Genomic DNA, 18,933 nt, shown 5'->3' on the forward strand with positions numbered 1-18,933 from the left:
CGCTCGCAGCCCCGCTGACCGCACTCACCCGGAAGCCTGCAGTCCCTCAGCAAAGTCCCGGTGTGCAGGTAGGCGATGCGGCACCCGCGGAGCGGGTGCGGCGAGGTGTGGCTCCTTATCCTCGGTTAGCCGCTGGGTAGCGAGGTCAGACCCAGAAATGCCTCCAAAGTGCCTCTGTTGCCTGGAAAAGCGTCCCGCCAAAGAAGAGGGTGAGAGAGGTTTAAAAGAGCAGGGGGCGGGGGGCGGCAGCAGGGAGAGCGGACCGGAAGTTGTGAAATGGTCTCGCAGGGGCTCCTGGGCAATGGAGTCCCCTGCGCGCTCGCAGCCCCGCTGACCGCACTCACCCGGAAGCCTGCAGTCCCTCAGCAAAGTCCCGGTGTGCAGGTAGGCGATGCGGTACCCGCGGAGCGGGTGCGGCGAGGTGTGGCTCCTTATCCTCGGTTAGCCGCTGGGTAGCGAGGTCAGACCCAGAAATGCCTCCAAAGTGCCTCTGTTGCCTGGAAAAGCGTCCCGCCAAAGAAGAGGTTGAGAGAGGTTTAAAAGAGCAGGGGGCGGGGGGCGGCAGCAGGGAGAGCGGACCGGAAGTTGTGAAATGGTCTCGCAGAGGCTCCTGGGCAATGGAGTCCCCTGCGCGCTCGCAGCCCCGCTGACCGCACTCACCCGGAAGCCTGCAGTCCCTCAGCAAAGTCCCGGTGTGCAGGTAGGCGATGCGGCACCCGCGGAGCGGGTGCGGCGAGGTGTGGCTCCTTATCCTCGGTTAGCCGCTGGGTAGCGAGGTCAGACCCAGAAATGCCTCCAAAGTGCCTCTGTTGCCTGGAAAAGCGTCCCGCCAAAGAAGAGGGTGAGAGAGGTTTAAAAGAGCAGGGGGCGGGGGGCGGCAGCAGGGAGAGCGGACCGGAAGTTGTGAAATGGTCTCGCAGGGGCTCCTGGGCAATGGAGTCCCCTGCGCGCTCGCAGCCCCGCTGACCGCACTCACCCGGAAGCCTGCAGTCCCTCAGCAAAGTCCCGGTGTGCAGGTAGGCGATGCGGCACCCGCGGAGCGGGTGCGGCGAGGTGTGGCTCCTTATCCTCGGTTAGCCGCTGGGTAGCGAGGTCAGACCCAGAAATGCCTCCAAAGTGCCTCTGTTGCCTGGTAGGTCCTCTTAATGTTCCATTATCCTTCCAACCGTAATCAACTCCTGGGATTCACCGAGCACACCACCCATCACTTCAATCATTATGACATTCTCACAGAATCCACACTAAGCATTCTACTGGCCCGATGAGCCCATGCATACAAAGACACATTATATCACTACTGTATGCAAGGCCTTAATTTCTTTGAAGTCTAGAAGATGTTGTCTTCTTTTATCACTCCAGTGTATTACATCTGCTTGTTGTTTTTTTGTAGATGTGGAAATCAAAAAAAATGTTCAAACAAAAATGTACATTGATTATAATTTTAAAACAACAGTATGAGGGATTCCTGTCTGGCAGATGAACTAACAACAGGTAGGATAGGTAGAGAAATCCTTTTTAGTTGTAACACAAACCAGAGAAAAATCCATTATTGGCTCAAAGAATTGGTAATATTTGCTTTGACTTGTTGTGACCTGAAAGCCCTTTAGACAAAGAGATATTAGAAAAGGATAAAGAAAGCACTGGCAAGCCTTGACCTCTGTGGTTTGAGTCTGTTATTGATGACAAGATTTTGTTTCCTCACAAGCTTTTAAATATTTTTTAGATATTGATGAATGTGCTCATTCTTCCACCCCTTGTGGCCCTTACTCTGTCTGCAAGAACACACAAGGAAGTTACAGCTGCAAGTGCATGCTGGGGTTCAGCCGTAGGAGTGTGAAGAACAGCACCATCTTCTGTACAGGTAACATCACTCATGGAAACTAAAAAAAATTAAAACGATGGACACCAGAGTGTTTTGGAGGAATGCAAACCCAATATATTTAAAAATCTTGTCTTTGTGGTTTGAGTATGTTGGTCTAATTTAGATTTTGGCAGACAGAGGAATCCCCATTGGCCTGACAGAGGGCTTAACGTCCACCAGAATGACATTACGCTGCCTGTCAAAATTAGAAATTACCGCCAGGGTGACGGTCATTTTTTAACCCCTTCGCTGCTGGCCCGTTTCCGCCGCTGTGAGGTAAACAAACGAACAGGGCGGGGCCGTGACGAACCCCAGCCGTCATCCGCACACGAGCACCGCGGAGCGTGACGGCTGGGGTTCGTCACCAGCATGCAAGGGGTTAAAGCTTTAGCAGAAACTGCAGTCACAACAATTCCTGTCAATTCTTTTTACAGTTTGGTGAAGGTCTCTGTCAACAAGCGGAAATAAAAACAAATGCTCCCCTTGCCAGGGGAGTACTCTCCCTTGGCAAGGAGAGCATTTAGATATTTTTATTGCTCCTTACTGGCAGGGTTTTCTGAGCGAAGCATGCATTTAAAACTGACATCTAATTCTATCCATCCAAATTAGGAGGTGAATTTAGAATTCTGCCACCAACGGCCCTTACTCCACGGGGCTGCCCAGAATGGGCATGCCAATGCCCCCACAACCCCAAAACATAGCCACAGTCTTTTTGCCCCCTGGGGGGAAAATGTGGCACTAGCCCCCAATCTGCCCCACTGGGGGTTAGAAAGCCCACTAAGCACCAGGGAGTATTTTCTTTAGCCAGAGTAGGGGTGGGGGCTGCCCAGAACTGTCCATTTGTTTTTGAATGGGATGGCATGCTCCCACCCCACTCCAAAACACATGGACAGTCTTGCGGGGCAGAAAGCCCACTAGGAAGCCAAGGGCTATTTTTTTGTTGTAGTTCAAGGGTTGAAGCTGCCCAGAATGCAGATGCCAATGCTCCCACTCCCCAACAAAATAGCCACAGTTGTTCTGCCCCCTTTTTTTGTGCACACAGTTAGGCCGGTTCTGCCGCCCTTGACAGCGATATTTTGGCCCCAGGCTTGGCAGCCAACTAAAGAAGCCTACCAAACCCAGACATTTCTGAAAACTAGACATCAGGGGGAGTCCAGGGAGGTGTGGTTTAAGGGGATACTCCAACATTTTTTTACCCAAAATCTCCTGAAAACTTTAAATGTAGCTTAAAACAGATAATAATTTTTTCCTCACATTTTCATGTGAAAAGGTGGTGGGATCACCAGGCCTGCACAAATTTCCTACCATCCAGCATGCCCCCAGGTCTCTACCACATTTGTGTAGGTGAGCCAGTGCCCATGACAGGAAAGGACCCAAAACATATTGTGGACGCATCTAAATTATCTAACCTGGTATTGCAAGGGGGTCATCTGATTTTTTGGTTCCAGGGTCTGTGGCCATCAACGGAAACTTACCAAACACAAACATTTGAAAAAAGTAGACACCCAGGCTAGTCCAGGGAGGTCTGGCTTGCATGGATCCGCCAACATTTTCTTACCCAGAACTTCCTACAAACCTCACATTTAGCTAAACAAATCATATTTTTCTCAAATGTATGTCTGTAATCACTGAGCTGGCGCATATTTCCTACCACTCAGTATTCCCCACAGTCTCCCAAGTAAAATGATACCTCACTTGTGTTGGGGGGGTCAAGGGTCTGCAACTGGGAAGGGCCAATAACCAATAGATTGTGGGAATAGCACCGCGAGCTCTAAGCTCTATATTTCTTATTGCAGGCACTGAGATTCCAGAACTTTCCATTACAGAAATATTAGGAAAATGTGTTTGTTTTTATTACAAAGTTTGAGGTTTGCAAGGGATTATGGGTAACTGAGCCTGGTGAGAACGACATAAGTCACCCCATCCTGGATTTCCCTGAGTGTCTAGTTATACAAAATGTACAGGTTTGCTAGGTTTTCATAGATGCTGGCTGAGCTAGCGTCCAAAATCCACAGAAAGGCACATTGTAAAAAAAGGGTCCACATTGCATCTTGGACTGTTTCCTGTCACAGGAACTATGCCCACCTACACAAGGGAGGAAAATGTGTTGTTTTTTTTTTTACAAACTTTGAGATTTGCAAGGGATTATGGGTAACAGAACCTGATGCAAGCCACACAACGCACTCCATCCTGAATTCCCCTGTGTATCTAGCTTTAAAAAATGTACAGGTTTGCTAGGTTTCCCTTGGTGCCGACTGAGCAGGGTTTAAAATCCACAACTAGGCACATTGCAAACAAACGGTCTGTTTTCACTGGACAAATGTGATGTGTCCACATTGCGTTTTACCCATTCCCTGTCGTGGGCACTAGGCCTACCCACAAACATGAGACACAAATTGTATTGGGAGACGAGGAGGAATTCTGGGGCAGTGGAAGTATGTGGCTTCCCACAGATTCCAGAACTTTCCATCACATAATTATTAGGAAAATGTCTTTTTATTTACAAAGTTTGTGGTTTGCAAGGCATTCTGGCTAACAGTGGCTGGTAAGAGCTACACAAATCACCCCATCCTGGATTACCCTTGGTATCTAATTTTTAAAAATGTATAGGTTTGCTAGGTTTCCCTAGGTGCCGGCTGAGCTAGGGACCAAAATCCACAGCTAGGCATATAGTAAAGAAAGGGTCCACGTTGTCTGTTGGACCATTTCCTGTATCTGGCACTAGACCTACCCACAGTGAGGTACCTTTTTTATTGTGAGACTTTGGGAAATACTGGGTGGGTGGATGTCTGGGCTCCCCACAGATTCCAGAACTTTCTATCACAAACTTTGAGGTTCAAAAGGAATCTTGGTAACAGAACTTGATGTGAGCCACATAAGTCACCCCATCCTGGATTTCTCAGAGTGTCTACCTTCCAAAATTGTACAGGTTTGCTATGTTGCCCTTGGTGCCCCCTGAGCTCGGGCCCAAAATCCACAGCTAGGCACATTGCCAGTTGCCACTGGAAAAACATGGGGTCCATGTTGCGTTTTGGCCTTTTTCCTTTCCTGGGCACAAGGCCTACCCATACACTTGAGATACCATTTTTATTGGGAGACTTGGGGAAGTGCTGGTTGGTTTTTACACATTTTGTGGTTTGCAAGAGATTATGGGTAACAGAACCCGGTGAGAGCCACACAATTCACCGCATCCTGGATTTCCTTGGATTTCTAGTTTTTAAAAATGTACAGCTTTGCTAGGTTTACCTAGGTGCCGGCTGAACTAGGACTCAAATCCACAGCTAGGACCATAAAAAAGGGTTAGTTTTCAGTGGAAAAATGTGATGTGTCTGTGTTGCGTTTTGGGACATTTCCTGCTGTGGACACTGAGCCTACCAAAACAAGTGAGGGACATAGTTCCCTCTAACATGCGCTCTTGCCTCGCACCAACATTCCTTATACGTTATTACACCCCGTGAGGCAGCATGCATTAGCGCCTAGGATAACCGGAGGGACCCGATTCTCAATTTTTTCTTTTAGACGAATACCACTATTAGACCGCCAGGAGACGACAAGTTTAAGCAAGGGAGAGGGTGGGGGGAGGTGGGTGGGCGGGGGGTTGTTTGATTATTGATACGGTATTTCTTAAGATGCAGATACTGAGAAATGTATGCAACACGAATTGTGTAACATTTTGCTGTAGTATTTAGATGTCACTGTTGTGAGATAAGGAGGTATGTACAGGGGTGAAAATATAAAACCCGGCTGTTGCATGGACAGTTATCTTGTAATGTTTACTTGCAGATAATACAGCTGAGAATAAAGTTCTTTTAAAAAAAAAAACATGCGCTCTTGCGAGCCCGCACACATGTACTTTCTCCAGCGCACACAATCTGTCCCAAAGATCCCATGTCAACAAGAAACAACTTGCCAGCCATATACTTAAAGATAACACAAGCGTCCTAAACAACGGTCACTTTGTTGGCAAAGTGCGAGAAGCAAATGGAGGCATTTTTGCAAAGCCGGTCGGAAGAACTGGTAATTCCGCTACGTGCACATTGCTTTTGCAACATCCAAGAGCTCGTCGCCTCTATACCTGCGGCTTGTTCAGGTGGGTTTGGGTGCCTGCCAGGATTGGCAGGGAGCCTTTAGCGTTATGGTCAGAGCTGCGTCTATGGAGCCATGGAGCCAGGTTCGAATTCCAGATACTATACATTTTGTATTTTGTTTTCAGTCCCCATAAAAAATTCTGAAAGGCTTCATAATAGCCACAGGTTTGCATTCAGTAATTAAGCAACTTCTAGTCTGTAACTGTGTCCAAACATTGGATAGCAGGTCCAGCAAGTCTGTTTTCAATCTCTTGGAGAGGCGCTGCGATGTCGCTGTAATTTGAGTGCAGGCAGAACAGTAAACCCAGGGGTATTGGGGGTTTATGTATAGGTGACCTAAACTGCACTGTGCAATGAAACACAATGGTTCAGCACCCCACACAGTACACAGTAACAATGATAATCAAATCAATAACATGAGGGAATCAATTCAGTAAGTCTTAAAGTTTTCTTTCTTGCTTTTATTCAAAGTCTTCATACAAAACTTTGTATGAAGACTTTGAATAAATGCAAGAAAGAAAACTTTAAGACTTACTGAATTGATTCCCTCATGTTATTGATTTGATTATCATTGTTACTGTGTACTGTGTGGGGTGCTGAACCATTGTGTTTCATTGTAAAAGTAGATTTGGGCATTGCCCTTGGAAGCCTAGGGGTATGTGGCTTCAGGTTTCTGGCACCCACAAAAATAACTAGACCACAAAACATTGGATGAGTGCAGTCATTTCTTGCCCTGTACCCCTGTTCTAGTAGTGTTAATTGTAAACTGCACTGTGCATGTGCAACTTTCCTCCTTTACCATTTACACGGAGATGGAGAGAAGCAGTGTTAACCCACAAGAAAAGCTGAAGAAAAATGTTGGGAATCTGCATTTTCTGCACCCTGTCACTTTGGCCACATCACGTTATCTCAGAGTGCCTATGATTAGTGAATGAGTCCTCCTGTAATGTAAGAGGTACTCATTTAAATTGCTCCAATGCCTTTGGGCCAAGTTTGCGCAATATAAAACTGAAGAAAAACAATTCAGTAGTAGCAGCGGCATTTGGGGCAGGCACAACATAGGCATTAAAGTATTGTCCATAGCATTTATTTATTGTAGTGGAAGTGGTCTGCATTTCAGCCACAGTATTAGTAGCTGCTATACTTATGTGATTAACTGTTTCTCATTCCACGTTTAAAACACTAACTTTTAATAAATACTTTCCATGTATATATTTATATAAAAAGATATACGATGAGACCATACAATATAAATCCAACATATGCGTATTTGTAATATTCCTACTTGCCGTTTATTAGGCCAGCCAGCCCTTGTAGGCTCTGGCGATATTAATGAGCAATTCTAGATGATCCACTGCAGTCCTAATGCAATACTATGCAGTTCGTAATGCAAGAATGAGGCACTTCGTAATGTACAAATAATGCAGTTCGTTTTGCAACAATCAAGCAGTTTGTAATGCCAAAACAATGCAATGCGTAATGCAACAATCAGGCAGTTTTGTTATGCAAACTAATGCAATGCGTAATGCAAAAATTAGGTAGTTTGTTATGCAAAAATAGTGCAATGTGTAATGCAACAATCAGGCAGTTCGTAATGCAGAAATAATGCAATGCGTAATGCAACAATCAAGCAGTTCGTAATGCAGAAATAATGCAATGCAAAATGCACCAATCAGGTAGTTGGTAATGCAGAAATAATGCAGTGTGTAATACACTAAACAGGTAGTTTGTAATGCAGAAATAATACAATGCGTAATACACTCCAGCACCGATTACGGTGCTTTAGACAGTCTCTCCGTCATTCGTACTGATTTGCGGTAAGCTTCCGCCAAGAGATGCCCCCAACATGGATATGTTGTAAACAAAAGTGCAACTCTGGCCCCGGTACTGCTGCTCCTCTGGAAGTACGGGCCACGATACGAGCTGAAGCAGAGGCTTGCGCTGCAAGAATGGGAGAGGCCAAGAGCGTCTCTCTCCGAGCCCGCACCACACCCCAGGTGGTGACTCACTTTACCTGGGGGGTGCAACCTCGCTCTCATCTCCTCTTCTCGTGACTTGGGCCTCTGATGCGACTTTGTTGATTCCAGGCGGTTGCCGATAACGAAGATCTCAGACTGCAACAGGGCACACGCGCACAGCGTCGCTGAGACTCACTTGAGCTTCGCGTGTGCATGATCACATGGCAATCCTCACGAAGGTCTCAGGCTGCAAGAAGCACATGCACACAGCATCGCTGAGACTCACTTGAGCTCCGGGTGCACATGATCACAGGGCAATCCTCACGAAGGTCTCAGGCTGCAAGAAGCACACGCACACAGCACCGCTGAGACTCACTTGAGTTCCGGGTGCACACGATCACAGGGTAATCCTCAGGAAGGTCTCAGGCTGCAAGAAGCACACGCACACAGCGTCGCGGAGACTCACTTGGACTTCGGGTGTGTACGATAACAGGGCAATCCTCACGAAGGTCTCAGGGTGCAAAAGGCACACGCACACAGCGCTGCTGAGACTCGCTTGGACTCCAGGTACCCACGATCACAGGGCAATTCTTACGAGGGTCTCAGGCTTCAAAAAGTACACACACACAGCCTCGCTGAGACTGTCCTGGAAACCTTTGTGTTCCTGAGTTTCCACAATAGGGAGCCAGCTCTCCTCAGGCCCCGGGGTTCAGTTACTTCAGGACACAGCACACAGCAAAGTCCTTTCAAGCAGGGGGACACAGCACAAAGCAAAGTCCTTTTAGCCTCTCCTTGGTTAAATCAGCAAATTGCAGGCCAGCCCCAGAACACACAGCAAGGGCCAGTCCTTTCCTTCAGTCTCCTTGGCAGAGGTTCCTCTTGACCACAAAGTAGTTTCAATCTTTTTCAGTCTTGAGCAATCCAACGTTCAGGGATTTCAGCTCTCATAGTTATACCCCTAAATGTCTTTGAGGTCTTTGTGTTCAGGGGCACTGACCCCTGTCCAAACCAGTTCTGGGTGTCTCCCTGCCAGTAACACCTACTTCCTTTGATAGTGGGGGTCTAGATCCTTAATCACTCAGCAGGAGATGGAGCCATTGTAGTGTAGTTCCTATAGTCCAATAGGCTTTGTGCATTGGAATAATATATCCTGTAGTTTAGACATAGGACTGAGGTCGACTAGGTCTCTACCGAATATATTAGACTTAATTGTAAGTGCCAGCTAGCTCAGAGGTCACTAGAAACTTTCTCAAATTCACAAGAAGGGATTAGTTTCTGACAACCGCATAAACATGACAACTTTGTTTCCCAAGAATAAGAAACGTATCTCTAGAGTCGCGGAAACAATAGATAGTTATTTCACTCAGTCAATCATGCATGCTTCATTTCACCAGAGGTGCTGAGAAACAGAGAGACGGGCGTTTTCAATAAAAGGCATTTATTGAACAGTCTTCTTTCTCATGCAGAAGAAATGAACTGCTACAATCGTGATACTGGTTGAAAAGTACAATGCGTTTAGGATAATATGCTCTATGGAATTCCAATAGAAGCTCATATTAGATGTGAAGGACATCTAACATGAGCTTCGATTGGAATTCCATAGAGTATAATATCAAGCCCATTATAGCCGCTTTAGAGGCAGTTTCCTGCCGATAAAGAGGTGATAATTTTATCGCCCAGTCTTGATAATATGCCCCTCAGTTCTTTGAAAACTTCATGAGTTCTTGGATAAATCAATATTCAAGCAAGGGGAAGTCCCTGACTGCTGAAGGTGGGTTTTTCCAAGAAATTGTTGTGGATTTTCGGAACTAGTGGAAGTAGCCAGGCCGTATTTGGACTGCATAGGCTAACTCTAAATATGGTTATGATTTCTATGCCTATATAAGGATAGGGTGATTTATACCTATATATGGGCATGAATCGGGAAAATTACACTAGGGTCCTAAATTCATAGACAACACCCACTCCACTTTTTTATGTTCAACATTACTAAGTTATAAGCACTAAAATATATTTAAAATATGTGTTTACAATCCCACCCAAAATACACAAAATGCATTTGAAAAGATTGCCCACGAAAAATGAGCATTTGTACAGTACGCATTTAAAAGCAAAACACGGAAGATGGCAGCCTGAGCGGACGCAGATCTCTGTGGCTCCCTTCCCCGAACCCCTTTAATTCCCCTTTTCATCGCCCTTGGACCCCCCTGGTATCCCGGCACCCCTGAGCTTGGTGGGGGCGCCCTGCATCTGCTCCGGTGCGCCTGTGACCTGATCTGCACGACTTTGGACCCCTCTAAGCAGCGAGAAGCACACAAGCTCGTGGCGGCTGTAATGGCGGCCAGGCCTGCCCACTAACTGCGCCGCTCTGCACAACGGACGCTCACCTCCTGTGCCTGCCACGGGCTCGCTGCCGCTTCCCCGGCCCGCCGCTCTCCAGTCTGTGAGGTGAGCGGGTAGGGCTGGGTGCGAGCGCCCGCTGCCGCGGCGCTCCTGGCAGTGGGTGACATAGCCGGCCGGGTGGTGTACAACTGGAGGCCCCGGTCTGGGCCTAGGCGGACACCGCGAAGGAAGCCCCCAGCCGCCGTCCGCCATCAGTGGAGGCCCCACCGCGGGCTCCGCCTGCTCCCCACAGTGCCGACTGAACACCGATCACAGAGGATTACCACAAGGTGAGGAGCGCGCCTTTGTGCTGGGGGGAGCGAGGAACTCGGGGGGCATTACCGAGCCCCCGGCGATGGGCCTAGCCAGGCCTGTACATAAGGCTCTCCCTGCACGACATCAACAACAGCGGACTGAGGGCGCCCACGCCTGTGAAGACGAAGGCTGGATGAGGGGTGGGGGGCCGGGAGCAGAGGGGCCCCGGCACGCATACACCACTCACCCGCAGAGCGAGACGCGGCGAGGGGACACTGGGCGCCGTAGCGAGGACTCTGCTCGCGCCTTAGCAGGGGTTTGTCCAGAAGTGTGCACCGGGCCTCCTGCGAGATATCCAGCGCTGGGACCCCAGAGAATATACCACTGACACACAACTTACTTGCCCCTGCCAGCCTGTTAGACTGTAACCAAGCCTCCACAGCAGTCACTCCGCGGCCAATGAGCGGGTGGCCCCACGCCGGGGTTGTCTGTCGCAGATCCCCGGGGTTATCAGCACCAGACCCGCACAAGAGGGGGACGCCGGGACCCACTGAGACGCTGACGCGAACGCGCCTGGACCCACATCTACGCGCCATAACTCACAGCGGCCCCGGATTCAACACTCATACACAGGGTCTAGATGGCGGGTCTCAGTAAGAAAGGGGACCGCACGCTCCCGGAGCTGCTCACGAAAAACCAACAATGGACAGAGAAGGTGCCGCCCTCCCCTGAGGCCGCCAAAACACAGCTGGTACCCTCCGACGATCAAGTGCCCATCACTAAATCCTTCCTGGAGTCTTTGTTTAACTCTCTCCATGATGACTTCAAATCCCTGAAGCAGGATGTTGCCGGGGAGGTTAGAGAACTCAGGAGGGAGGTGGAGGGCCTCGGGGAGCGCGTGGACGCCATTAAGCCCGCTGATATCGCAAGGAGCGAGGAGGTGGAGCAACTTCAGCAGGAGGTCATCAGACTCAAAGATCAGCAGCGAGGCCTCCAGGCCCATGCTGCAGACCTGGAAAACCGGTCCCGTCGCAACAACATACGGGTCCGCGGGGCCCCTCAGAAATCGGAGGGGGCGGATATCACAGCCTATCTGCAAGATCTCTTTCGGGAGATCCTAGGGGAGCCTGCCGATTTTTCCATCAGATTCGACAGGGCACATAGAGTGGGGCCCCCCAGACGCACGCCTGCCCGCCACCAGACATTCAGGCATTCCTCCCCGACTTCCTGCTTAAGGAAAGGATCCTCCGCGAGGCCCGGAGAAACCAACCCCTCCATTTTCGCGGACATCCCATCGCTTTATATCAAGATCTCTCGGCTATCACTCTCCAGAAACGGAAAACATTCAAGGTGGCCACGGACTTTCTGCGGAAGCAAGAGATTCCTTACTCCTGAGGGCCAACCGTTCGGCCTGATATTCATATGGAACGGCGCCCTTCATCAGATGCGATCCCTCAAAGACACCTGTGCCTTGTTGGGCATAGACCTAGCGGAAGACACGTCGCCCCTGAGGTCCTCCCAGGGCCCTTCTGGAGGAGGTTGGCAGACGGTGGGCCGCAGACGCTTCCCTGACCTGCGCTCCAAACCCGGGGCCCTTATCATTTCGCAAGAAAGGGCCACAGCCATCTTGGAGGTGGCCAAAGAAACTTAGCTCTCTGATTAACTCCTCTTGCCGGGGGGGACCGCCGAAGCATGTTTCTCAGCTGGGTGGGGAGGGGGGTGGGGTGCCACGAGGGTCGTCACTGGACTTCACCCTACTGGATACCTTCACCACAGCCCTGTGTTGGACTGACAGGAATGGGACTTTGTCTTCACACTGTTGGGGAGTTGGAGATGGGGTGGGGGGAGGTAGGGGATGGTGGGGGGGTTTGGTGGGCTTGAGGGGGGGACAAGAGGGGAGGGGGAAGGGGGATTGGGCATTTTAGGGGAGGGTACTTGGGGGTTGGTACTGGGGGCGGGAGGGTGAGGGAGGGAGGTGGAAGGGGGGTCCCTCCTTGTCTACCTATTTTTGAGTTTCCTTTTGCTTCCTCGCGCCTTGTTCAGTGTAGCGCAGATCCTACTACTCACCTATGGCGTCTCTCCGATTGAAAATCCTCTCTCTTAATGTGAGGGGACTGAACAACCCTATAAATCGCAGGGCGATACTTTCCCTCCTAGAGCACTCGACAGCAGACATCTGCCTCCTACAGGAGACGCATTTGCTCCCGAAAGATCACCATCGACTTTAAATCCCGGGCCTTCCCCCAGCAGTTTTTCTCATCCGCATCTAAGAAGGTGGCAGGGGTGGTGATCCTGGTGTCTAGATCCTTTAGGGGTCAAGTTTTACAGAGGGAGGCAGAGATCAAGGGCAGGTTGCTGATACACCGCTTTTTGATTGCCGGGCAGACACTATTAGTGGGAGCCATATCTGCGCTTAATGAAGGTCAGGAAAAATTCCTGTACACAGCCTTAGAGACAGCCACAGCGAACACTCAACCACACTTGCTACTGGGGGGTGATCTCAACTTAGTGCTACACAACACGGCGGATCGCTCTTGCCAACGCTCGGGGCAGGTGGGATCACTTTCCAAAGCGGGCCACGCACATCTCTCAGACCTCGGCCTAGTCGACCTATGGAGACACTTCCATCCACATTCCATGGCATACACCTACTATTCGGCAGCCCATGAATCCTACGCTAGGCTTGATTATTTCCTCTGCTCCTCACAGCTAGTGCCTCGGGTGAACAATGTTGATATCCTCCCGACCTCCCTAACGGATCACTCCCCGGTAATGACCACCTTCCTCCTCCCTAACACACCTGCCCCGCCTCGACATTGGCGCCTTCGAGATGCCCTGCTCCAGCGCCCTACCGTGGTGGAGCGGATTAAAGCCGCCATCACCCAGTTTCTAATTCATAATTCCAACACTGATTCCACTAAGGCCACACAATGGGCTGCGCTCAAAGCAATCCTGTGGGGGGAGTTAATTTCTATCGCCACAGCGGACAATAGAGAGCGCGCCGAGAAGAGGGCCGAAATAACCCAACGGGTCGCGGAGTTGGAGCAGATGCACCAACGTACAGGAGCAGCCCGTGCGTGGCGCCAACTCTGTTCGGAGCGGAAGATGCTGGCGGCCCTGGACCAAGACGTGGCAGAATATGCTGCTCTCCGCCTCCGTCATGCGTATTATAGTGGGGTTGATCGTTGCGGGAAGCTATTGGCGAGTAAATTGAGAGAGCAGCGCCAAAGACAAGGTATAAGAGCCATACAGACCAGCAGGGGAGACCTCGCCGTCGACGGTGTCAACATAGCCGCGGCTTTTGGGGACTTTTATGAAACTCTATATGCAGGTGACGCACTTGACCTACAGACTGGTCGTGAGTACCTGGGAAGCACGCCCCTCTCGTCCCTGAACGAGGCACAAGCGGAGTTCCTCGATCGGCCCATTAGCCTGGAGTAAGTGATTTTGGCGATATCTCGCCTTAAGTTGGGGAAATCACCTGGCCCAGACGGCTGCTCGGCGGCCTTTTATAAAACGTTTTGCCACCAGGTTGCCCCCCTGTTGCAGGACCTTTTTAATACATTCGACCAACCCAGCGCCATCCCAGAGGACCTTCTGGAGGCGGCGATAACGGTCATACCAAAACCTGGCCGAGACCCCACGCGCTGTAGTTCCTATAGGCCGATATCCCTCTTAAGCCCTGTACATGGAGCCATTAGCGCAACGAATCAGGCAGCATTCCCTCATCAAGGGCATCCCCTTTGGCGGCGACGTGCATAAGATCAGTTTATACGCGGACGATATCCTTCTCTCCCTTACGGAGCCAATGCAATCGCTCCAAGCACTTTTTATCGAACTCCATACCTTTGCGTCGGTCTCGGGGTTTAAGATCAACGTGGAGAAATCAGAAGCCCTGAATATCTCCCTGTCACCGGGGCCACTCATCGAGGTTCAGGGCGAATTCGATATGCAATGGTCTACTACCACAATCCCCTATCTGGGAGTTCTGTTGGCTCCAACAGTCCAGGCCACTGCGGAAGCGAATTACGCCAGGCTCCGCTCGCGCCTTAGCGACGAACTTCGGAGATGGAAGCATCACTCGCTCTCCTGGCTGGGACGGATAGCAGCCACTAAGATGACCCTACTACCACAAATCCTTTACGTGTTCCAAACTCTTCCTCTGCGCCCCCCCCACGGGCTGGCTCCGACAGACACAGTCTGACCTGGCGCGCTTTATCTGGAATGGTCGCCGTCCACGCTTCAAACATGCGCTGGCAATACTCCCGCCCCCCCACGGTGGGGTTGGTGTGCCTGACCTCCTTCTGTATTACCAAGCGACACAGCTCCGCACCTTGGTGGAGTGGTATCAGCTGGAATTGGGCAAGAATCGTTTTTTTCAATGTAAATGTTAATGTCATGGTACTTATAGAGCGCACTGTCACCAGACGGTCACCTTGCGGTGTCGCCTATGCGGCTTCCTGGCGCTGATACTCACACCGCTGTGGAACCCCTCCTGGCTTTCCCTGTGAAGTGTCCACTCCTGGGCACCCCCAGGGTGAAGCCAGGCATCCTTAGCTCTGTTGGGGCCGGTGTGGAGGCTAAGCAAGCTATTGCCCAGAGTTGCAGCGTGGGGCCCGTGATTAGAATAGGCACCGAGGCGAGAATTAACAGGTCCGAGGAAATTGAGCCCGAGACCCCGCCGAGGCGGAAATCTAATCCTGCTCCCTGGCCAGATCTCTGCATTTTTCAAGACCAAGCCATCGCTGGCAGGCCCTTACAGGGGGTTCCATTTCTTCCCAGATGCCACCGTCCTCCCAATCTATACGCATCACAGATTACAAGCACCGTCCTGGGGGTATGGGACCGGGTGGCAGTCCGGCACAAACTCACCTCGTTTCCCACCCCGATGACCCCGCTTTTCGATAATCCCGACTTCTCCCCGGGCCTGGACCCCAAGGCATTTGTGGCCTGAAGACGTTCGCCCTGCAGAGCCCTGGGACATATGTTTGACTTACACGGTCTCCTCTCCTTTCAGCAGGTGAAAGAGGACTATGGTATACCGGAGTCCGATCGCCTGCCTTATCTGCAGGTCCGACATTGGGCTTTGCAGCCGGAATTCAGACCAGGTGCGCAGCATTCCCTCACCCCGTATGAAAGGTGGCTGGTCACCCGCACCTCCAATAAGAAGCTGATCTCCGACCTGTACCAACAGCTCCTCCTCACAAACATCTACACACATAATGCAGGAAGGACCAGGTGGGAGCGGGACCTGGGGAGATCACTCACGCACAAAGAATGTAGCGGCATCTATCATAGGGCCAGACACTCGGCCTACCACATGGGCCTCACGCAAACCCTGACCAAAGTGGCCACCTATTGGTACCATACACCTGAGCGCCTACATCAATGGGATCCCCGCATTAGCGACCGCTGCTGGAGAGGGTGTGGGGGGCTTGGCACCTTGGAACACTTACTTTGGAGCTGTGACCGTTAGCAACCCTATTGGAGCTTGATTTTAGATGACATAAACTCACATCTGGATACTCAGCTCCCTAGATTCCCCGCGTACATTCTGCTAGGACTCCCTAATTCTCTGATGTACCCCCTGAAGTCTAGGAGGGGGAGGCTTATAGCGATTGCACTGGGGGCTGCCGTGCAGAACATCCTGGCACACTGGAGGACCACACTACCACCCCCGCATACTGGTTGGCTCCATAGGCTTTGGATGGGTCTGGGGATGGAGAAGCTGTCCCTGGTGAGGGCGGGTAAGGGAGAGGAGTTCTCGGAACTTAGGCGACCAACACGATGCATGAGCCGTTACCGGACCTAGCAAAGCGTCAACATCTGTTGGCAGTGCTGATGGAAGTGTAAGACAAACCTCTAACACGTATTCTTCTCCACAAAGCAGGCATCGTGGAACAGGTAAGATGCAATCTTGCCAGATTGGTCTGATCGAAAGAAACCTTGTGGTATTCAGATCTCTTAAACGGGCCAAGCCAAGAATCTGTGTAATTTTGTCACGGTACCGCATAGCTAGGAGCGCGTTTTTCATGGTAGTCTGGGTATCGCTGGTGACTGGACTTACCATATTGGAGCAGAAGGAATAAAAATAGAATTCCTGCTACGAGTCCCAAAATGAGAGGCAGGCCGCTGAACACAGGGTGCACGAAATTTGGAAAAATGCCTAGGACTGCTTCAAAGGGTACTAACAGTTCCATGACATGTTTAAGATACGACCTAACATTTCTGCGAAATGTTTTGGGCAGTTTGTTGATAATAAGGTATGTATCTCTGCAGAATTCCTTGCAGTTTGCAGATCATACATCTCTCTGTATGAGGTCAGTGGCACAGTTTTTTGCAAAAGAATGGCTTTCATTCTGCTTAAAGTATCATTCGTATAGAAGAGATATTCAGTGAAGGCCATAACGCCGACTCCCTGTCTGTCTTGCTTTTAGGAAACAATACTTGCATACAACAAATGACCCTGGCTGACACACTAACTAGATAGACTTTTCCTGGATCTATCACTGCTGCTGGTGAACCGTGCAGGTGGCAAGAAAGGTTATTTGTAGAACCCTCACAGGCTCCGTGTAAATTAATACCCTGACCCAAAAGTGTACCGCTTAGTGAGTTCTGACAATTTTTTCCACTAAGAAATACTTCCTTTCCCCCACTCCAACATTTGTGTGTGTATGGTAAATTCCAGGTTGACTTAATGTATTCTTTACCCAACCTTTCATACATGCCTGCTGGTATGTGTCTTAACCACATGGATGCTGCACATATTTATCTGCTGTGCTGCAGATGCATATTTACCATTGTTCATGACGAGCTCAGCTCGTCATCAGCACACAAGCAGTGTACTGCATGACGAGCTGAGCTCGTCATGAGCATGGAAGGGGTTAAGCAATACTGAAACTGGAAAATTGTCACTGGTATCGTGATGGTGCCATGTATTATCCATTCCACGACTGGCTTCTCAGAAACAGTTAATGGTAACCTTTCCAGTTTTTCTATGCTCAGCACCGTACAGTCTGCTACTCTTTGTGCCAAAGAGATTTGTTTATCTGTAAGATTAAATACAGTAAACAATGACGTGGTGTTGATTAGACGCCATGGCACATAGCCTGAATGGAGATTTTGTAACGTCCAGCCTAGCAGCATTATAGAACGTAATTGAGACTGGCCATGTTGTTAGCAAGTCCTGCTCTATTATGTCAATGGCAGAGGATACAATGCTCCCCAAAGAATAAATTCTGAGGACAGAGTCGTTAACCCATTGTCCACTACAGAGAGAGCTTTCTCCAAATTAATATGATCAATTTCTCGTATTCTTTCTGCAGTTTCCATTTGCGTGACTTTCCATGCTGCATTGTAAGCAGCGTATATACCGGCGTATATTAAACATTTTTTACGTGGTTTACGAGGTCCAAGTAAGAAGTCTCGTAAATCAACACCTTCTTTAAGTAAAGTTAGGTGTTATTTCATTTCTGGTAGTGTGGATTTCTGTAGCCACTCAAGGCATAGCTTTCCTACACTGTAAGTTGTTACTATCCCTGGATGTGGTCTCTGGGAATATCTTGGATCTGGCATATTCACTGTGAACCCTTCTGTTCTGTTCAGGAATCTATCTTGACAGTGATTCGTGTCTGTGGACCAGATTAACCATTTTTTCCAATCAGGATTAGTTCTGTTCTGTTGTAAAATATAGTTTACGTCTACCTCCTCATCCGTAGTGTCATTACTATCAGGTGCGGGCTTAGGTATGGAGGGTTTGTTTAAATCTTTTATCTTAGCTAAGCCAAGACAAGATGTCTGTTGAACAGTGTCATGTAAAAACATTATTTGTTCTGGGATGATGCAGGCTCTGAATAAGGGTTCTAAACCTTGCACCTGCCAGTCTTTTGTGCCCCAGGCAGTTTTTGTCTCAATGTTGTCTTTCCAAAAGTCAAAACCTAATGTAGACAGCTGAGCATAAAAGTTTGCAGAATACATTTGCTTAGTGTTGGTCAACATACTTTACTTTCCTGTCTTATTAACATTTTTAAAGTATAATGTTTCTTGATTTGTGACATTGTAACCTGAAAAGTACGGAAATTTTGCATAAAATGTTTTCGAGCTTCCTTTAGAGGCGTTGGACAATGTTCCCATTGATTATAAGTAAAAACATTTCTAGGGTTTGCAGATTTATGAAAATAATGGTGACCATAATGATTAAAACAATACATTTGTTCATAATCTGATGAACCTTCTAAGTATTCATGTTTTGTGAATTTAGCTGGCATTTCTAAATCTGTCATCATGTTGTTAACAGTTTCAAAGTCCCAATCATCAGAAAATGTGCTTGGTGAGACAAAGTCACTCAAAGAAACCTGTGTGGAATCTTCAACATTTCCACCCGGCCATA

General features: G+C 49.3%; 1 protein-coding gene across 1 annotated transcript in view; it reads left to right on the plus strand.

Moving 5' to 3' along the window:
- The window catches only part of LOC144828072 (adhesion G protein-coupled receptor E3-like), a 359,420-nt gene that overhangs the window by 20,957 nt on the left and 319,530 nt on the right, over positions 1 to 18,933 (plus strand). Inside the window, exon 2 of the mRNA XM_078686209.1 lies at positions 1,724 to 1,861. Coding sequence (XP_078542335.1) covers positions 1,724 to 1,861 — 138 coding nt within the window. The remainder of the gene's footprint in view (positions 1 to 1,723; positions 1,862 to 18,933) is intronic.

This window comes from Lissotriton helveticus, chromosome 4_1, assembly GCF_964261635.1.
Source record: "Lissotriton helveticus chromosome 4_1, aLisHel1.1, whole genome shotgun sequence".
NCBI classification, from domain to species: domain Eukaryota; kingdom Metazoa; phylum Chordata; class Amphibia; order Caudata; family Salamandridae; genus Lissotriton; species Lissotriton helveticus.